The sequence below is a fragment of the Clinocottus analis genome, unplaced genomic scaffold (assembly GCF_023055335.1).
Source record: "Clinocottus analis isolate CAN_PGR_092001 unplaced genomic scaffold, fCliAna1.0.p SCAF_25, whole genome shotgun sequence".
In the NCBI taxonomy this organism is placed as follows: Eukaryota; Metazoa; Chordata; class Actinopteri; order Perciformes; family Cottidae; genus Clinocottus; species Clinocottus analis.
The window spans coordinates 2,469,544-2,487,668 of record NW_027175987.1 but is presented as its reverse complement, the minus strand read 5'-3'; the positions used below and the strand labels follow the sequence as shown (position 1 = coordinate 2,487,668).

The window sequence follows — 18,125 nt, the reverse complement described above, 5'->3', positions numbered from 1 at the left end:
CCCAAACTGCTGTGTTTAGATGTATTGAACATCATACGAAATATACAAGTAAAATATGTGGTTTGGTACATGAACAAATTGAAATGTCAAAAATGTGCTCCAATGCAAATTTTGGAGTCCTCGCCTGAATTTTCTCTGTAATAAACCCTCTTTAACTTTGTTTCCGCTTCGCTTACCGAAGTCAACCTTTGCAGAGTGAATGTTCACACATTCTGCTATGATTTGGGTTAGAGTTGGACCTCACAGCTGCATTTCAGAGAAATAATCATCCTGAAAGTGATTTTTTTCTAGGCGGACCTGAAGCCTTAGTAACATATCCTGATATTTACACATCTGTACAAAATCTCTCATGTTTAGTCTTTTATTATAACCAACATTATTCAAATAGCCCTAGTGGTTGCAGCAATACACCCTTTTTAGTTTGGGTATGCAATTTTTGAGGAAAGGGACTAAAAATAGGTATGGTTTTCAAAAAGCCAGGTCTGCGACACATATCTTATGTATCTCTTCTTTCAGTTTGAATTCAGCCAAATGTTTCCGTGAAACACAACACAAATCCAACGTGTGTGTGTGTGTGCGTGTGTGTGTGTGTGTGTGTGTGTGTGTGTGTGTGTGTGTGTGTGTGTGTGTGTGTGTGTGTGTGTGTGTGAAAACAGGGGGATGCATTTTGAGTATCTAACAAGCAGCAGCTCAGCAGCAGCTGTAAAGCGCTCTGGCCGAACGAGGAGCCTTCAAAATAAAAGAGGAACTTGTCTCTTCACGCTATCGCAACCTTTGATTGATTCAACTTTCCTCCTTCATCATAGTGTTGGAGCCATTTGTTTTCAAGGCTTTAGAAATCCATGGAACTTATTTGCTTCCAGAGAAATTTCCGACTGATATTTTGCGAGTGAGGTTTTTATTCTGAAAATACACAAGGACGCGCTACAGTTTGATTGCTGTGTGCTTGACACATGTTGTAGCTCACACCTGGGCACAGAGAAAGAAAGTCTCAGCATCCCGTGCTCCAGGAGTGCGTGTTGCAGTCTCGTTGGACTGAACCGACGACATGTCCTGTCTCCACATCAGAGGGATTTTTCTGACTATTTGTTTGGCTTCAACTGTGAGTGATTTCATTTGATTCAACCTTTGTGAATAAGGGTGGAGGGGGGGTTCATTATTATTTGTGACACGTAGAAAACTTCAAGCTATCTATTAAAACCAAAACATTGTGAACTGTTTATGAAAGATGATGAATGAACACCTTAAGCTATACATTTTAGGAAATGTATCTCGTGTTTTGTTCTCTTAATTTCTAGACTTAAAATGTATTCGACATATTCATTCAGGAGTTTAATGAGCTTTAATTTATCCTGTGTGTGTGTGTTTGCGTGCGTCTGTCTGGGTGAAAATGCGCGAGCCCTGCACGTCTGAATTTAATCAGTAGGCGATAATTATTGAGAATAACAATGAAGTGAGTGTGTACTAAGTGTTTTAGTGTAGCCCCAAACACCATATCATTATTATGTGTAAATGAATCTTGAGCCTTTAGCATATTAACATATAATCTGTTTTTGTATCTTATCTTATTATAATGTTAAAGAAATGTAAGAGATTAACTGTGTTTAGCTTCATGGCACACAATATGAGGTGGTACTGGTTTTGTGAGTCTCCTCATGTAATATTGTTTAGTTTTGGACTATTTGTCTGCCAAAACAAGAGCTTTGAATTTAGTCGCCTCAGGTTCTGGGTAGCTGTGGTAGTGTGTATTTTTTAGAGACAATGGATTTTTTTATTTATATATTTTCAGGGACAATGCACGTTTATTGACCACTGAAGTGTGTAAGTGTTAGACAAAATGATAATTTCCAACTTCTCTCCCCTTAAATTAGCCATTTAAGCAACAATAAAACACCGTGTGTCAAATTAGACCCAGAGAAAGCTGAACAGCATCAATATCGTAGAGGAGGCAAGCATCATGCAATGTATGTACAGATTATAAATTTAAAAAAAAACATTATTTGCAATCCTAATGCATATGTGATTTATTATGTAGATATACTATGTAATCATTCATTGTTACTTAGTAATTTACATTTTTGGAGATAGGTTTGTATTTGTGTAGTTTGATACAAGTAAAATATATTTTGCGAGTGCAGGCAAGATGCATATGAGAGTATGTTTAGCTGTTGTGCATTGTGTTTGTGCATTCATATGTAAATTGTTTTATATGCCAAACAGGAAATGTATACTCGTGGGATGGAATATTAATAATAGGAATGTTAAACTTATTATGCTTTCCATTAACCTACAACACACACACACACACACACACACACACACACACACACACACACACACACACACACACACAAATTGTAATATGTAATCTGAATTTACTTCACAACAGCATTACTTCTTTGTATTTACTACAATTCGTCTCGGCGAATCAACTGTGAAGAAGCAAGAGAGGCAACAAACCACACACTAGTTTCTGCACATCCACACACCGACAGCATTTTTTTTTTTATCAATGATGATCAGCTTGACAGAGCAAACACTCATCACCATGTTCCACTTCAGTCTATTCACTTTCAATGCTCAGGACTGCAGAGAGTTCTAATAAACTGAGTCCATAAACACACAAAATCACACATTTCATAATAAACCACAGTCACTACAAACAAGGCAACTCGCACATTGTCTCTTTTCAATGTTCAGATAAGATGGGATTGTTGCACCTAAAGAAGCACCAGAGAGAGGGAAAAAGAAATATGGAAGTTGTCTGGTCATGTCTTTATTCTTATGAACAAATTCTCACCAAACGAATTCTCACCAACAGACAGCTGGCGGTTGTGAGATCAAGAATATTTAACATTTTGAGAAATGCGGTCATAGATTTTCAAGAGATCAACTACACTACTTTTCTTTTCTTTTTTTGTACCACTAAATATTAAGCTAATGTTACATTCAGCGGCCGGTTAGCTTAGCCTAGCATAAAAACTCAAGGAAACAGTGTGCGGAGTGAAAAGTTATGGTTTGGCCTTAAAAAAAAAAAACAGTTTGGCACAAAATCCTAAAGTGTTTTACTCTTCTGGAACTAAAGTAGCTACTGGTCAGCAGATGTTGTGAGCTTTGGACAGAGCCGGGCTCGCTGCTTCCTGTTTCTAATCTTTGAGCTAATCAGCTGTTAGCTCATATTTAGCATACACATATGAGAATACAAGTAATATTTTTTATTTAGCAAGCAACCTGATAACCATATTTTCGTAAGTGATCCGTGCTCTCTTTCTGATATCTGATTTATTTTATATTTTTATGTCCCGTGCCACAGCACCATGGCAGAAGCATGAAAGTGCACCCTATTTGCTGTAGAAAAAAATAAAATAAAAAATAAGGCGACATCTGCAAAGTGAGCCCCGTTTGATGGACACCTTTTGGTTTGTGGATAATAGGTTTCACCTCTCAGAGTGCATTTTTACAGCAGACTGCACACTAACCTGCCCGTGTGTGAGGGGCTTTGGGTTTGCATTTAGTTTCATGGCTCATATACCCAGACGTACCTCATACGGCCCTACACCTCTCTTCTAATGTCTCTTGGTTTCTTAAATAGTTAGTGTCTTCCTTTATCCCATCATGCATTTAAAATGCATGAGCATATCTGCCACTCGGTCTTTTGCCTTGTTTCTCACCTCCTGCTCCTCAATGCTTTGCTCTCAACTTCGAATAAAATGTCTTTACAGTAACCTCTTGCATGTAAATAGGGAAACCATGTGTGCCCCATCTGATGCGTTTGTGAGCTTTATGGTAGCATATGGTATCCATGTTTCAATGTCAGCGCCCTGACTGTGGTGCTGTTCATCTCATGCTTGCTTAAACAATGATTTATAACAACAGCCACAGTTTAGCAGAAAACAATAGATCTTTACGTCTGGATACATATCACAGCTTGAAGTGCACTTGCTGCAAGGTCTGGTGTCTCAGCAGGAGGTTAGATAAACCCTTTTTTTTCGTGGGTCCCTCGTCTCCCTTTGAACAGACGGAGCAGTAATTGCTTTGTAAATTGTGCGATGAAACCTCTCATTAAATTGTTGGCATTGCATTTAGAACGAAGAGGATTGACAGCTCAGGTTTCTTCCGACACGTCTGTTCGTCGTTGATGGAAGGAGAGATGGTGGTGAGAGGTTGTACCCTTGTTCCTACTTGTGGGGATACTGATGACTATATCTGCCTTAAACAACTAAACACCATCAGCCAGAAGATTGGCTATTTCTAAATAGTTCTAAATCAGACAAAATCACCCAGGTTCACCAGGATCTCGGGCAGCAACCGGCCCTCTGAGGACCAAGTCAATACACACTGAAAAGTTCATTATAGTAGCTGTAAAGAAAATAGAGGGACACATTTGTTTGCGTCTAACAACTGTTGGAATTGTGTTGAATTCCAATCTGAGTTACCAAAGTGGTGTGTTACTCTGCACAAACGCAAGCTTGTGTGTGTGTGTGTGTGTGTGTGTGTGTGTGTGTGTGTGTGTGTGTGTGTGTGTGTGAGAGACAGGATCAAACTTGAGACACAAAATGAGGCCGCAGTGGTAGATTACATAGAAATGAAGTGTTTTGGTTCAAACCAATTTTCGATTTGATCTATTTTCACAGCATTGGTTTTGATTGACTGTGAAGCATTTTTGGTTTAATTCCTTCAAATGTCCTGGCTTTTCCATTGATGTGAATCTGAAAGACAGACTGAGTTATTGCCTTTGGAGATAATAATCAATATGTCAAAGAAATGAATGTGTTTGAATCTAAAACTGTATCCTGTTTTGAAACTCACAAATCTATATATTTTACTTTGTTATCCAAAAAGTGTACATTTTGAACACTGTTTGTACACTGCCATTACATGTTTGGCATTTTGTTCTCAAATTACTGAGCGATTTTGTTTTTCCAGTAACAACATGCCCTCACTCAGTTCCAATGATATGCACCACATTATGATAATAAAAAGCTATATCTATGCAAGCTGCATTAAGTCGTGTAATTTCATAAACTGGCTCCAGGTGGGTTTGCAGACGTTGCTGTTTTACCCTCAGAGAAACGCATAGATCTTTTTAATGGAAATGTTTATAACGCACAACGGGCGCATCCTATTGGATGGCACTCAGGTGGCACTCAGATGGCTGTTGACTGGGGGGAACTCTCCAGAGTGTTGGGGGTCCCAGAGGAATTGAGTCTCTGAAGCTTCTTTCATTATGAGTTCCCTCAAGTGTTTCAGAATGCGATGGAGCGACGCTGAATCCAGCACAAAGATCTGTGCAGTGTGCCTTTCAATAACGGAGATGACTTCATTATTGCTATGTCTGCAACCCTCTGTGTTATCCTCTGTGTTTTATTCATCTTTTTTTTTTGCATTGGAAATAACACAGTCAAATTACTCAGCATGGGAAAAACGAAATGCTAAGCATTTTGAAAATGTCGTGTCATTTTGGAAATGGAGAGGCGTCGAGATTACATATCTGCAAAATTGGAGCTTTTTTAAAGTTTTTTTTATTTTCGTGATAAATTCTGCACCAGAACAGCTGCGTGGTTGAAATCAAATGTTTCTTTCCAAGTCAACCACTAACATCTAACAATAATTTGCAATCAGCAGTTTACATAAATACATATTTTCCAACATGCAAGAAAATCTTGTTTTTCCCTTGAATGAAAGCAGATATTTTATGAGGCCAAAATGTGGGGCTGAATAAAATGTAAGCAAATATATTCTGTCAGTAGCGATACCATAGAAGACTTTTAACAACATACATTGTTCGAGAGTATGCTTTCAAAGCTAACTAAAAAGCACCCGCCTGCTGCTTTGACATTTATAGTCGAGACCACCTCAGGTCCCCAGCTGCATGAGATTAAAATAAATGAGTTTAACCAGTAAAGTTGAGCTCATTTACACAAGATACTCCACTTATATAATGGCCACCAGCTTTCTCAGTGAGCACAGCAAAATTATCTGTTTTAACGAATGTGTACAATAAAATTGAGGCCTTAGATTTGTTATGTGGATTCACTTCTGGCCTTTCTCTTCTTCGGCATACCCATCATCTGGAAACATCGCCTATGAAAATGACTATTTATTGGTGTGTAATCATTGTAGTGTATTGAGAGGGGGATGCCTATTAACTGTTGCACCGCCTAACGGCATGCTGGGTACAGCTCACGAAGGAGATGCAGTGTCGATTGTGAAGTTCCTTGTCATGAGCAGCTCTCAAGTCATGTCAGCCTTGTCATCTATTGGTGCTTAATTCCTCCGTCCACCCTTTTCCCTGCATCAAACTCCAACATCCATCTTACATCAGTCCTTTTCTCTCCCAGAAACAAAGTGTTCTGAATGTCTTAGTCTTAGATCAATGTCAGTCAAGGGCAAGTGCAGTTATTCTGTTTGTATTTGGCATCAGGAATCGAAGGGATGAGGAGGGGCGGAACAACAAAAGGACTTCCGAGCGGCACGAAATGAATGGAGCGCACAGTCGGACGCCAGGACTGTGTCTGTGTCCTTTGGAACAAACTAATTTAATGAATGGTCTGCGCTTACCCTCTCTGTATTCTATAGTGAAAGACCATTTTGCTTAATGCCACTGACGGAAATAGACTGAAAGGTTACTGTTTTAGTGGGAAAGCATTTCCCACTGAAGCCAAAATGACTCACTGCCCTTTAGAGATTGACGTACACGTGACACAGGATGCCTTTTTTTCATTGCGTTACAGAGCCACTGTGTCCTCAGCATGAATGTTTATATATTTAATCGATTAACCTTTCCTTCCCTTCTTCCTTCTTTCCTATCTCTAGGCTTCGTCGAGCCTGCACCCTGAATGCGAGTTCATATTTCAGCTGGAGAAGGAGGAACGCCACTGCCTTCAGTACATTGCAGAGCAGAGCAACAGAAGCACAGAAGGTGTTTTTTCCATTTTTAAAACATCACTCAGCAGCAGTAGAGCGCATATAAATCTGGGCGTGGCTGAATATTTAATAAATTGAAAATGTTATGACAAGAGTCTAAGCTGGAATGAATGCTTCTTAGAGAATCATCAGTTGATTGCAGAATTAAAAAGGGTGATCCGTCACTTTGATCCATTGGTAGAGAAGACCATTAAGACTAGTTACATAAGAAGGTATGGATGTACTCTATCTTAAAATACATGTCTGGGTCGTAGATCAACAATACTTCCTCATTGATGTCTTAAACCAGGCGGATGTTATGGCTCTAGGGTATGTTGTCGCGGGTATTGTACGTGATTCATGCCCTTTACCTCCACTGTATCTTCATGAGAATATATTTTAACTGTGTGCATTTCAAGGGCGGTGCATGACTTTGCATATAAATGTATGTTTATGTAATCTTTTTTTCTGATTAACAACCCCGACAGACAGACACACACCGACCCTTTTGTTTAATTAACCTTCTCTCTTCTTCTTCTACACAAAAGGTTGTCAGCCGTTCTGGGATGCGGTGGACTGCTGGCCTCGTGCAGCCGTCGGGGAATCAGTCCAAAGAGCTTGCCCTGCCGTTTTTTCCCTTTTCAAAAACAACACAGGTGACTAAAGGATCACATGGTGAAAGAAGGGGGCGAGTAGTGTGTTGGGTGGAGATAATGACGGGAGCAGCGTTTTCACCAGTGAGTCAAAAAGGTTAAATTGTTGCTCTAATGAAAGCAAAGGGTGTTTTTTTTTTTTTTTTTCATCTCATAAAGTATGTTTATTTACTTGTTCAGGTATTCAACTACTAGTGTGTTTTCTGTGGCAGCTCTCAGTGATCAGGCTTGATAGATTGTCACAGGAATCTGAAATCAAATTAGTTTGCCTAACAGGTAAATTAGCAGATGAAGAAGTGTAGGCAGATTGTGAAATCCACATTGAGGCAAATCACCATGATGTGTTGTGTATCGGTAAGAATACAACAGTGTTGAAATAAGACTGATTGTCTCCAGCCGCACTACTGGCCCTGTGTGGCTGTATTTAGGTGGCGTACAGTGGCGCTTTGAGCGAAAGATTCTCATGTTCACAACAAGCAAGTGGTCACGACTATCGGAGTCTTCAATGAGGCTGCATGGTCGCAGCGTTGGTTGTGGAAGGGACAGATTTATATTGTGACTAAAAACACCAATCATTCAATTTTTTAACTGACAAGTTAGGTCTCTTGATGACCTTTTTGATACCTTGACCTTTCACCTCAGGTTCAGTGAGCCGTAACTGCACCAGAGGAGGCTGGTCCAGAGCTTTCCCACCGTACCACATCGCCTGCAGTGTGGATGACGACATACCCGAGGTGAGAGCCTGTGAAGCGGATGAATCGGTCCGACTGGAGAGAGCACAGAGGTCAGAGGTCAGGACGAGAGGAGACGCAACAGGGACAAGGACAAACCGAAGCAAAGACAAATAAAGACATTAGCAGACCAAGCAAGCTACATTAACTTTATTACTTTTTGTGGTAGTTTAAATTTGAGTATACATGCCTCCTGCCGCGAAAGAGCAGAAAATAAACTGTATTCAAGGGTAAATGTGCCTCATATGAAAATACCTTTGTCACTTATATCAGGTAATAGCTGAAATTATCTTATTCCATGAAGAGAGAATGGTGCTTCATTGTGCTGGACAGTGTTTTTGGAGGATATTTCACTTTTGGTGCAATAGAGAACTACTGCTACAGATCAGGAGTTTAAAAAAGAGCAGCATAGTAGGGTGGAAAGCCACAAATTACAAGTTTCTGATGTAATTAAGAAGCTTTTCATGTACTTTTGTAAGTCGATTCAGTCGTCTGCTCATTCCAGTCACACTGCCATTTGACTCAGCTTCAGAATATGGAGAAAGCTTTCTTGCTCTTATGCCGCCTTCATCTCTTCAGTGCGGCTGCGTCCTGAGCTTGTTGGCAATTTGGTGTCATTTTGAGAGATTAAATTCATTTATGGCCTCACAGCATTTTGAAAAGCTTTGACGGTGGAGTACAACATCCTTTTTATAAAAAATCTTCCTTCTCGTCTTGCTTTCAGATGGAGCAATCATACTTTGCCACTGTAAAGGTGATATACACCGTCGGCTACAGCCTCTCCCTCGTGGTGCTGGCTGTTGCAGTGTTGATCCTGTTGCTCTTCAGGTAAGAAGAATGACATTAGAATAAGTTGGAGTTTTCTAGAGAGAAGACACAGACTGTTAACTGCAATTTTCCATCAGTACCAAGTGCCTTTTAATAAACTTTAGGCCATTTCATTTATCACAGAGAGCCAAGCAAAAGCAATCACATCAATATTATTTTACCGTAAACCAAAAAAGATTAATCCACGACACCTTCAGTCTTGAATCGAATAAAACACCTTTAATAATGTCATCATCTAGAAAATGATGTTCCATTGTATTTATTAAAGGAGGAGTTTGCCATTTTGGGAAATGTTCCTGCCTTGCTGACACCACTTGTGCTATAAAAGCAGGTGATTATTTTAGCTTAGCATAAAGACTTAACTGGAGGAAGCATCTAGCCTGGCCCTGCCAAAAGTCCACCAGCTGACACCTCTAGATTTGACTTATAAACAATATATCTTGTTTGGTTAAAATGTACTCCAACATAAATATAACAACGCTAAATTGTATTTGCGTTACATGAATTATTCATATAGCATACACACAAAATAAGAATACCAGTCTCCTCATCTAACGCTTGGCAGGAAAGCAAATAAGCAAATATCCCATTGGATACCATTGGATACCATTGGATAGCATTGGATAGCATTGGAGCGGTGCTGTTGTGAGAAGTCATTTTAAAGCTACTCACCTTGAAAACACAAACCAAACATTACTATAATGAAATCAGTTGTCATATCTTATGACGCAAGAAAAGTACCATCATGTTTCTTCTTTTAATCCCCTACGTGCTTTTTCTTTATTCCCTCTGAGTATTATTTGTTTCTGTCATGGATTTGGACCCTCGTTGACACGGGCCAACAGGTGTTATAAGTCCACTTAGCAACTCATGGTCACAATGTCAATCATTTCCTCACCTCCCCGCATCACTCAGCTCTGTGGGTCACTGGATTAAAAAGAAGTAGGAGCGTGTGGGACAATAAAACCTCTCAATTATTGGTTTAATTTTTTCTCTGTGCAGCTGGTGTGCAGTTCCATAACTTCCATCACTTTTTACATTCATATGTTTTGTGTTAGTTTCTCACACTGTGTGTATTGTTTTTTATTTATTCATTTACATCATACCGTATCAATCACCATGAACACCAAGCCATTATGGGTATTAGTTTGGGTGTGACAATGCAGTGTGATGCAGAACATATTTGACTTGTACTCATCTCGCTTGTAAAGGCCATTTTGGTGCATTACATCAGTGGTTCTCAAATGGGGGTACCAGTACCCCTGTGTGTACTTGAAGGCACCTCAGGATGTACTTGAGATTTAAAAAATATATATTTAAAATGAGCATACATTTAAAAAAGAATCCTTTTAAATAGTTATTTAATTGATATTAAATAATATAAGTGTAAGTTCTTAAACTTATTTGTATATATTTTATAATAAAACAGACACTGTTGGCACAGCGCTGTGTATTACATTGTTTTTTCAACCAATAATGCTCTGCGCTGGTTAGGGTGTACTAGAACAACCACTGCATAAGACAACACTACAGTGTGTGTATTACTTGTCTGATCTTTCAACAGGAGGCTGCGTTGTGCCAGAAACTTCATCCACATCCAGCTTTTCGTCACATTTATCCTGAAAGCTGTGGCTGTGTTCATAAAGGATGCAACTCTGTTCTCAAGTGACGACACCAACCACTGCACCCTTTCCACGGTGAGAACAAGATTTGTTGTATTCGGAAATCTTCACTGGGCAGATTCCTCAATCTTCTGATTGCATAACATCTGTGCACCTCCCTCCTACTATTGCCCCCTTGCACTCACCCTATGTCCTTCTTTTCCTTCCTGTCTTTTTCTGTCCAGTTGGCCTGTAAGGTCTCTGTGGTCTTCTGTCACTACTGTGTAATGTCCAATTTTTTCTGGCTCCTGGTGGAGGCGCTTTACCTCAATTCCCTGCTGCTTTCGTCCTTTTATCACAGCCTTCGATGCCTCTGGGGCTTCAGCCTGCTGGGTTGGGGTGAGAGATCTTGACACGCTATTTCCTCGACATTTGTTAAGCCGAGCTTCAGAAATCTGTTTCCAATATGAAATGTCCTAAAATAGAGTATCCTGAATGACATGATACTCCGAAGACTGAACATTCAAGTAGGGAATGAAGCATTTGTGGGTGATAGATGCAAGGGCAACAACTTGAGTGGACTGGATGCTGGATTAGTTATTAAACTAATAAAATATAAATGTTTGCTTAAAGTAAATTACACTTATAAATTATAAATAGAGAACAGGAAATTAGCAAACAGTTATTTATTGCATGAAAAAGTCTTCATTGTTTGTTTAAGCCAAGGCTTTGCTGTTTATTCTGCAGCGAATACATGATGTGCATAATGACTTTCGGCTTTTTGTATTCGAAAATAGAGGTGTTTTTTATTAGTATACCCATAATTTTATGCTCCAGACAAATTCTGTTATTCTAGAGAGTTATTCTTCTTGGAGGGCAGACATTCTCGCAAGGAGTGATTTTGTGTTTAGTCCATGACTTGCACCTAGTTTGGAACGTTTGTTATTTTGGAAACTATTATTAATATTTATTTTAGAAACTAATTATTTTTTGTCTACAAATATGTACAACACACTACATTAAATTAGAGCCATCAAGCCTCTGCATTATAAAAGTCACATCAGCAGCTTTGCAGTTTCAAATTTAATATTAAATGTACATTTACTTTAGGTCTCCACAGGATCACTCACTAGAGAAGTGTTTACCTTTAATTACTTCCAAATAGCATTCATTATTAAATAGCAAACATAGGTATCAATATACCACATCTAGCACTCTCAATAACATCCTGCCAAGTGGGTTTAAGATAACAATGGGAGGGCCAAACAGAATTATACTTTGTTCTCCAAAATCAAATAACTAATTTCAAACCTATTGAGCTGAACAGTTTTTATTGCAGTTCTGTGATTTAAAAGTTTCACAGCTGCCTCTAGGACAGCAAGAAGGAGACAGATATCCCCATGGTAATATTTTAAAACAGCCAGAAACTCTCCTGGCTCGATTCGACAGCGGCAACAAACAGAATAAAAATGTGTGTCCTTGTCGCAGACTCGACTAATTATGATTTGATTATGTGTGTGTGTGTGTGTGTGTTGGATGTTTCTACCCCGTAAGTACAATGAATATACAGGAATTTGTCCCAGCGGTGGCAAGGCAAAAACATGTTTCTGTTGATGTGTCGTGCACAATAAAGCCTCTGAAATATGTATTTATATATTGACAGATCAATACAGATATTAGAAAGCTTTTCATTTCAAAATGTTCACACATTATATAACTGTTTAATTAGGAATCAACCGACTCAGCGTGTATTGATTGCATTTAGCTGACATTAGATTTGCTATCGTGCCTCTCCGCAGGTGTGCCTGTGCTCTTCATCATCATGTGGATTGGATCCAGAGTGTATTTCGAGGACACAGAGTTTGTATAAACTTCCTGAACCACTTCTATATACATATATATATTTACAGACAATGACCGACAGAGCCACAGTGTATGGAATTTTCTAAATAAATTGAAAGATATACAGCTTTTTTGATTAAGAAACACACTCTTAGGAGGAAAGGTGAGGCACTTTGAACAATAAAAAAAAAATTGCACTCACTTTGCTACTATTTGCTGGTTATGAGTTGATTGTATGGTCAGTTGAAGTCATTGTACATCAAACCTTTAAAGAACTTCTGCAAACCGACTAAAGACATTTCGTCTTCCTCTCCAGATGTTGGGACATCAACGAGGACTCGCCCTACTGGTGGATCATCAAGGGACCAATTGTCGTGTCTATTGCGGTAAATGCTCTCATTGTGATACAAACAAAACTGTTAGTTGTGCACCCAGCAGATTGTTATGCGGATGTTTTGTTCACATTCTTATTAGCGATGGTTTCGGAGCAATTGTTTTGGGGGGAAAAGTATTTGTTGTATGTGTAAGGGTCTCAAGGGAAAGGTAGTGGCTGGCATCTACGTTCCAGCCAGAAGGCTCCACCCACTCCTCGTCAGGAGAGCATTGAAATCAGGTGTGGGAAGAGAAGAGACACACCTGATCCTGATCAACCCATCAGGGAGGTGAACAAAAGCCGAGGAGGGAGGGGGGAAACGGAGCAGAGAGACAGGAAACATCTCTTCTCCTATTCGTGGAGATTAGCAGCCCGGCTTTAGTGAATTGATAGAGCTCTGGACTGACAAACGTTTTCAGTTCTCTTGTGTTTCTTTTAGTAAAACCTGCAGAACTGACTGCCTGTGACTGCTGCGCTGCCCTAGATTGTCCTCCGTACCGTCCTGTTAAACATATTTCAGTAGATAGACTGTTCCAAACTGCCCTCACCTGTCCAAGTCCATTATGCATTGGCGCTGCCCATATTGTTGCCATGACATTTAATCATTACTTTGTTGTACAGGACATTTGACATTTTATCTAATTAAAGTTTAGCCTTTTGTTCTTTTCATTTTTCATTCTTGATTTTTCAATCAACAGGTCAATTTCATTCTCTTCATGAACATCATCAGAATCCTGATCCAGAAGCTGAATCCTCGGCTGATCCACTTCAATAACTCCTCTCAGTACAGGTGATGTAGACGCATGTAGACACGGTGTGGGTGGCTGAACTCACCAGTGATACAGTTCCTCATACTTTAGTCATTACCTCATTTTATTGCTTTCATCAGATTTTGCTTTCATCTTCTTCTCACACGGTCTTGCATTTTCAAAGTTGCATCCGCGTGACTTTATTTATCTTTAACCGTTAAGCTTTTACAGTCCGACGGTAACATTTTCAAGTATCTTTTCACTGTGGTTGATACTTTGATAAGTACATACTTTGATGTAGGGAGAGATGCAAGTCGGATGACAACTTTTGATGCTCAGTCCACAGTGGGCAATGTATTATTCATTGAGTCACTACTGAATGTGAAACTAGGCAGTCTTTCCGCATCTCGTTCTCCACTTCCCAGAATTAGAATTTCTATTTGAAACATAATCAAGCACGTTTTAATACATATCCGGATCTTATAAAAGCCATATCAAAAGGCATGTAAGTTGAGGGAGGCTTGACTTAATTGCACCAGGTAGATTGATTTGTTCCCCTGCACATCAAAAAGAAAACATTACCTCGGCACTTATCTTTTGTTAACCTCAATTTGAATCATGCACCTGCTGCTACGACCATTACTCTCATGAACAGAGTCTGCGTACTGATTGACTCACACACACACACACACACACACACACACACACACACACACACACACACACACACACACACAAGCGTCCTCTTGATTGCCGACTGATGATTAGCGAGCCTGCATGCATGATGCTATTTAGATTAACATGGGCTAAATGACTCCCTGCGGTAGCTTCACCATCGCGTTTCTTTCCTTCTGTGCAACAGACGCCTGACTAAGTCCACTCTGCTCCTCATCCCGTTGTTTGGGACTCATTACATGGTCTTCAATTTTCTGCCTGACTACTTCAATGTTAACCTGCGCCTCTGTATCGAGCTGTGTATTGGATCCTTCCAGGTACACACATAAACACAACAATCTGACACATTGTACACTGTTATACACTCTCCTGCTAAATTTGGTTCCATGTTTTTTTCTCTCGCATGTATTTGTGTTAACACGTTTGGTTGAATTATCGCTGTTGTGTAATACATGCTGCATTACTTTGGAGAAGTATATAATCTGGTCAAATGTTGAACTGTCCTCTGTTATGAGTAGCCCAGGGATGGACGGCTGTTTTTGTTTTGTCTTTGTCACGTTTTTCTTGTGTGGCAAATGGGCTAAAATATGATTTTGAATCCCTCGTTGTTGAGATATTAAGATCTGGACCAGCATGGCTTAAAAGATTGTCAAAGGCATTTTACTTTGAACAACAGCGAAGAGGACTTGTTACATGTGAATATATAAATAAGTTAATTAGTGGGAAAGGACTGTGCTGATTCACTCGTCAGCTCTCCAAATTGGAATTGGCCCCCGTTCCTTAATTCAAATTAAGTTTCATATATGTATAAAATATACTTGGAACAAAAGTTCCCAATCACAGTAACCCAGGCTTTGTTTATAAAAGAGGTGCAACAAGTATATCCATTTTTATTCTGAAGATTTTAGTGTTATTATGAGACTGGCAGCAGAGTGTAGAGCCTTCAGATCACACAGATGTGCTAATGAGATAATAATCCATAACAGTTCTTTATTCCACTCTTGTTTGCTGGTGTGAAAGAAACATAATGGATTTTCCTGATCTATGTTTTATTCTTTAGCCTGTCAGCTCTCATTTGTCATCTAATTTTCAAGCTACCTTCACCCGAGCAACTTAATGGTGCAGACTCTTCCTAACCATTAATGATTAAACCATCTCTCTGACAGGGGCTTCTTGTCTCGATTCTCTATTGCTTCCTCAACCAAGAGGTCAGTACAACAGCACTCTCACGCATTTACCACAACACGTTCAACAAAGCACTTAGATATTGTACAGCTCATAATACGCATGTGTACCCAGATCACATAGCAGTGAGGGTTAAGTGGTTCAGTTGTCAATGTTTAAAAAGCAAAAATAATTTGCACCTCTCTCCCCCTCGTTGCATAAGGGAAGGACCTCGAGCCCTGATGTAAGCACCAAGATTAATACGAGGCCTTTCCAACCCCACACAGTCTGGGTTTAATATTCAATACGCAATAACTCTAAACCCATGTTCATCTGTTTTGGGCTTTAGGGCCTCATAAGTAGTACTAATTTAATGTTCAACTTTTAGTGCAGTTTATTTTTGCTCTTTTTTTTTTTTTTTTTAAAGTATATCGACATAGCTTGATAAACGCTTATTTGCTTCGTGTAAAGAGTTGGATGAGACGCTTGATATCTTTCATGTCTGTCCCTTTTTTTAAATTAAGGCTGCAAATGGCATCAAGTTAGCTTCGCTTAGTGTAAAGACTGGAAACAAAGGGAAAAGAGAGCCACACAAGGGTGACAAAATTCAGTAATGGACTATTTTGTGTGAGTTTTGTTGTGAGTAAGTAGTACGTAAGTTAGTGCACTGCCCAAATGTGTATTCATCGGGACCACCTTTCCACATAAATGAGTACAAACTATATATAACATGAAGAAAGAAATGACATAATTCTTGCAACGGCATCATCTTACTCGTTTGAAAGCTTCCTAATGCATCTTATGTCTGTTTGTGTGTGATTGACAGGTCCAAAAAGAGGTCCACATGCAGTGGCTGAGGTGGCAGGAGCGGAGCTACGGTGTGGTGTCACCCGCTGCTAAAGGCAGCCAGATGGACACGCCCTTCTAGTGGCCGCCTTCTCCCTCATCCTATAGGTCTTCTGCCAACTGGACTTCCTCTCAGGACATGCTTCTGAGCAGGTCACTGTCAGCAGAGGGCTGCTGCACAGCACACACAATGCCAGTGATGGTCGGCCATGTCTGGACGTTTTCATTCCAAACTCAATGATAGACTTTTTTCTTTCTTTTTTTTTTTTTTACCAACTTCGCTTCTTTTGCCAGATTAGAGAAACCAGTGTGAACTTTTTTTGGGAATGATTCTGAGAGCTTGTGACATTTTGTACATTTCAATACAGACCCTGCACATTTCATATTTATTTACCATGAGACACTGTGACAAATGCAAATCCGAGACTTTAGCCGACAGATGATCGAACCATCACTTCGAGTTTCACCTGATATACATTTTAATCAACATATATGCTTTTTTGTTGAGTGTATATTTTATATACTCACTATGTACTGCAGACGCTAAAGTAATATGGGGAATATTTCAATTTGTTCCCTGAACATGTGATATGTAGACATTTTCTTATTAACCTGTTGCCGACCGCCAAGTGACATACAAGTGATCCTCACTAGCAGAGCGCTCACAGGACGACTAGAAATTTGACATTCATATTATTCACTGATATAACATTGTATTACATAATTTCTATTATATCATTAGTATTATCTCAGACTGTGGGAAGCACTGATGGATTGTAATAAGTTGCTTTCTTCATACTTTAAATGTTTTTATGTGGTATTTATGTGTGTATATTTATCTATTCCTTCAGAATATGGCTCAATTTCAAAATGTAGTTATTTAATTGAGGCATAATTAATAAAAAAAATATTAAAGACGACTTGTGATAGTAAAAAGAGACATTAGCTGCTTCTGTTTCGTTTATTTTTTTTGGGGGGGGGGGGTGAAAAACTGCACTTTTGAACTTCTAAAACGCTGAGCTGCGTCACTATAAACTTGCATGTTGTATTCGTTCATGTTGGTGAAATGCATCTCTACTGACTGATAAACGTCTTAACTATCAATATATATGATGCTAATGCATCTATTGCTAACCTATACAGTGTTATGAACTGCACGGTTATATAAAGGATGATACACCGGGATATATCATTCCCATAACCTCTACATTTGCAATAAATCTTTTTGTAAGAGTATTCTTTCAGTATTTAAAGCTGAACTTTTTATTGTCCAGATAACAAGTAATGCAAAATATTGCATCACTTTGACAGCATTCACAACGCTCTTGTTACAATAGTTTAATTCAACAAAACGTGTACCTAAAACTCAAGAAATTAACTAACTCACTGTTGGTTCATATTAAGTTTTCTCTGTTGCATTTGGATGTTGCTGCTTTTCTTGTGCCTATCGCTGTGATGTTTTAATACCTTTTCATGTCTCTCTGCAACCTCTTTCACAAAATGAAATAAAAGCCATTGTTGCTGCATGTAAAAGACATTTAACAATATTAATAGTTTCATAGTTTGTATGTTATATTCCACACTGCATTGTTCAACTTATTTAGATAACTCTTAAACAGCGAAGTAGTGTGAGCATGATCCTGGTTGTGGAGGGGAGAAACATACAAATTATTAGATTTTTAATGGTTTCCAATGGTGAAAAGCAAATACAACCATCATAACCCGCTTGATCCTTGACATTATAGTCTACACGGACA

The 18,125-nt window shown here is 39.1% G+C and overlaps 1 protein-coding gene across 1 annotated transcript; it reads left to right on the top strand.

The window, feature by feature from the left end:
• Nucleotides 1-1,032: 1,032 nt before the first annotated feature.
• Nucleotides 1,033-17,070, top strand: ghrhrl (growth hormone releasing hormone receptor, like). Its single transcript, XM_068591252.1, has 13 exons — nt 1,033-1,102; nt 6,817-6,922; nt 7,455-7,562; nt 8,202-8,293; nt 9,015-9,118; nt 10,683-10,815; nt 10,965-11,118; nt 12,519-12,579; nt 12,878-12,947; nt 13,633-13,724; nt 14,546-14,675; nt 15,525-15,566; nt 16,349-17,070. The coding sequence occupies exons 1-13, from the start codon at nt 1,049-1,051 to the stop codon at nt 16,448-16,450; spliced, it is 1,248 nt and encodes a 415-aa protein (XP_068447353.1). The 5' UTR covers nt 1,033-1,048; the 3' UTR covers nt 16,451-17,070.
• The last annotated feature ends 1,055 nt before the right edge of the window (nt 17,071-18,125 follow it).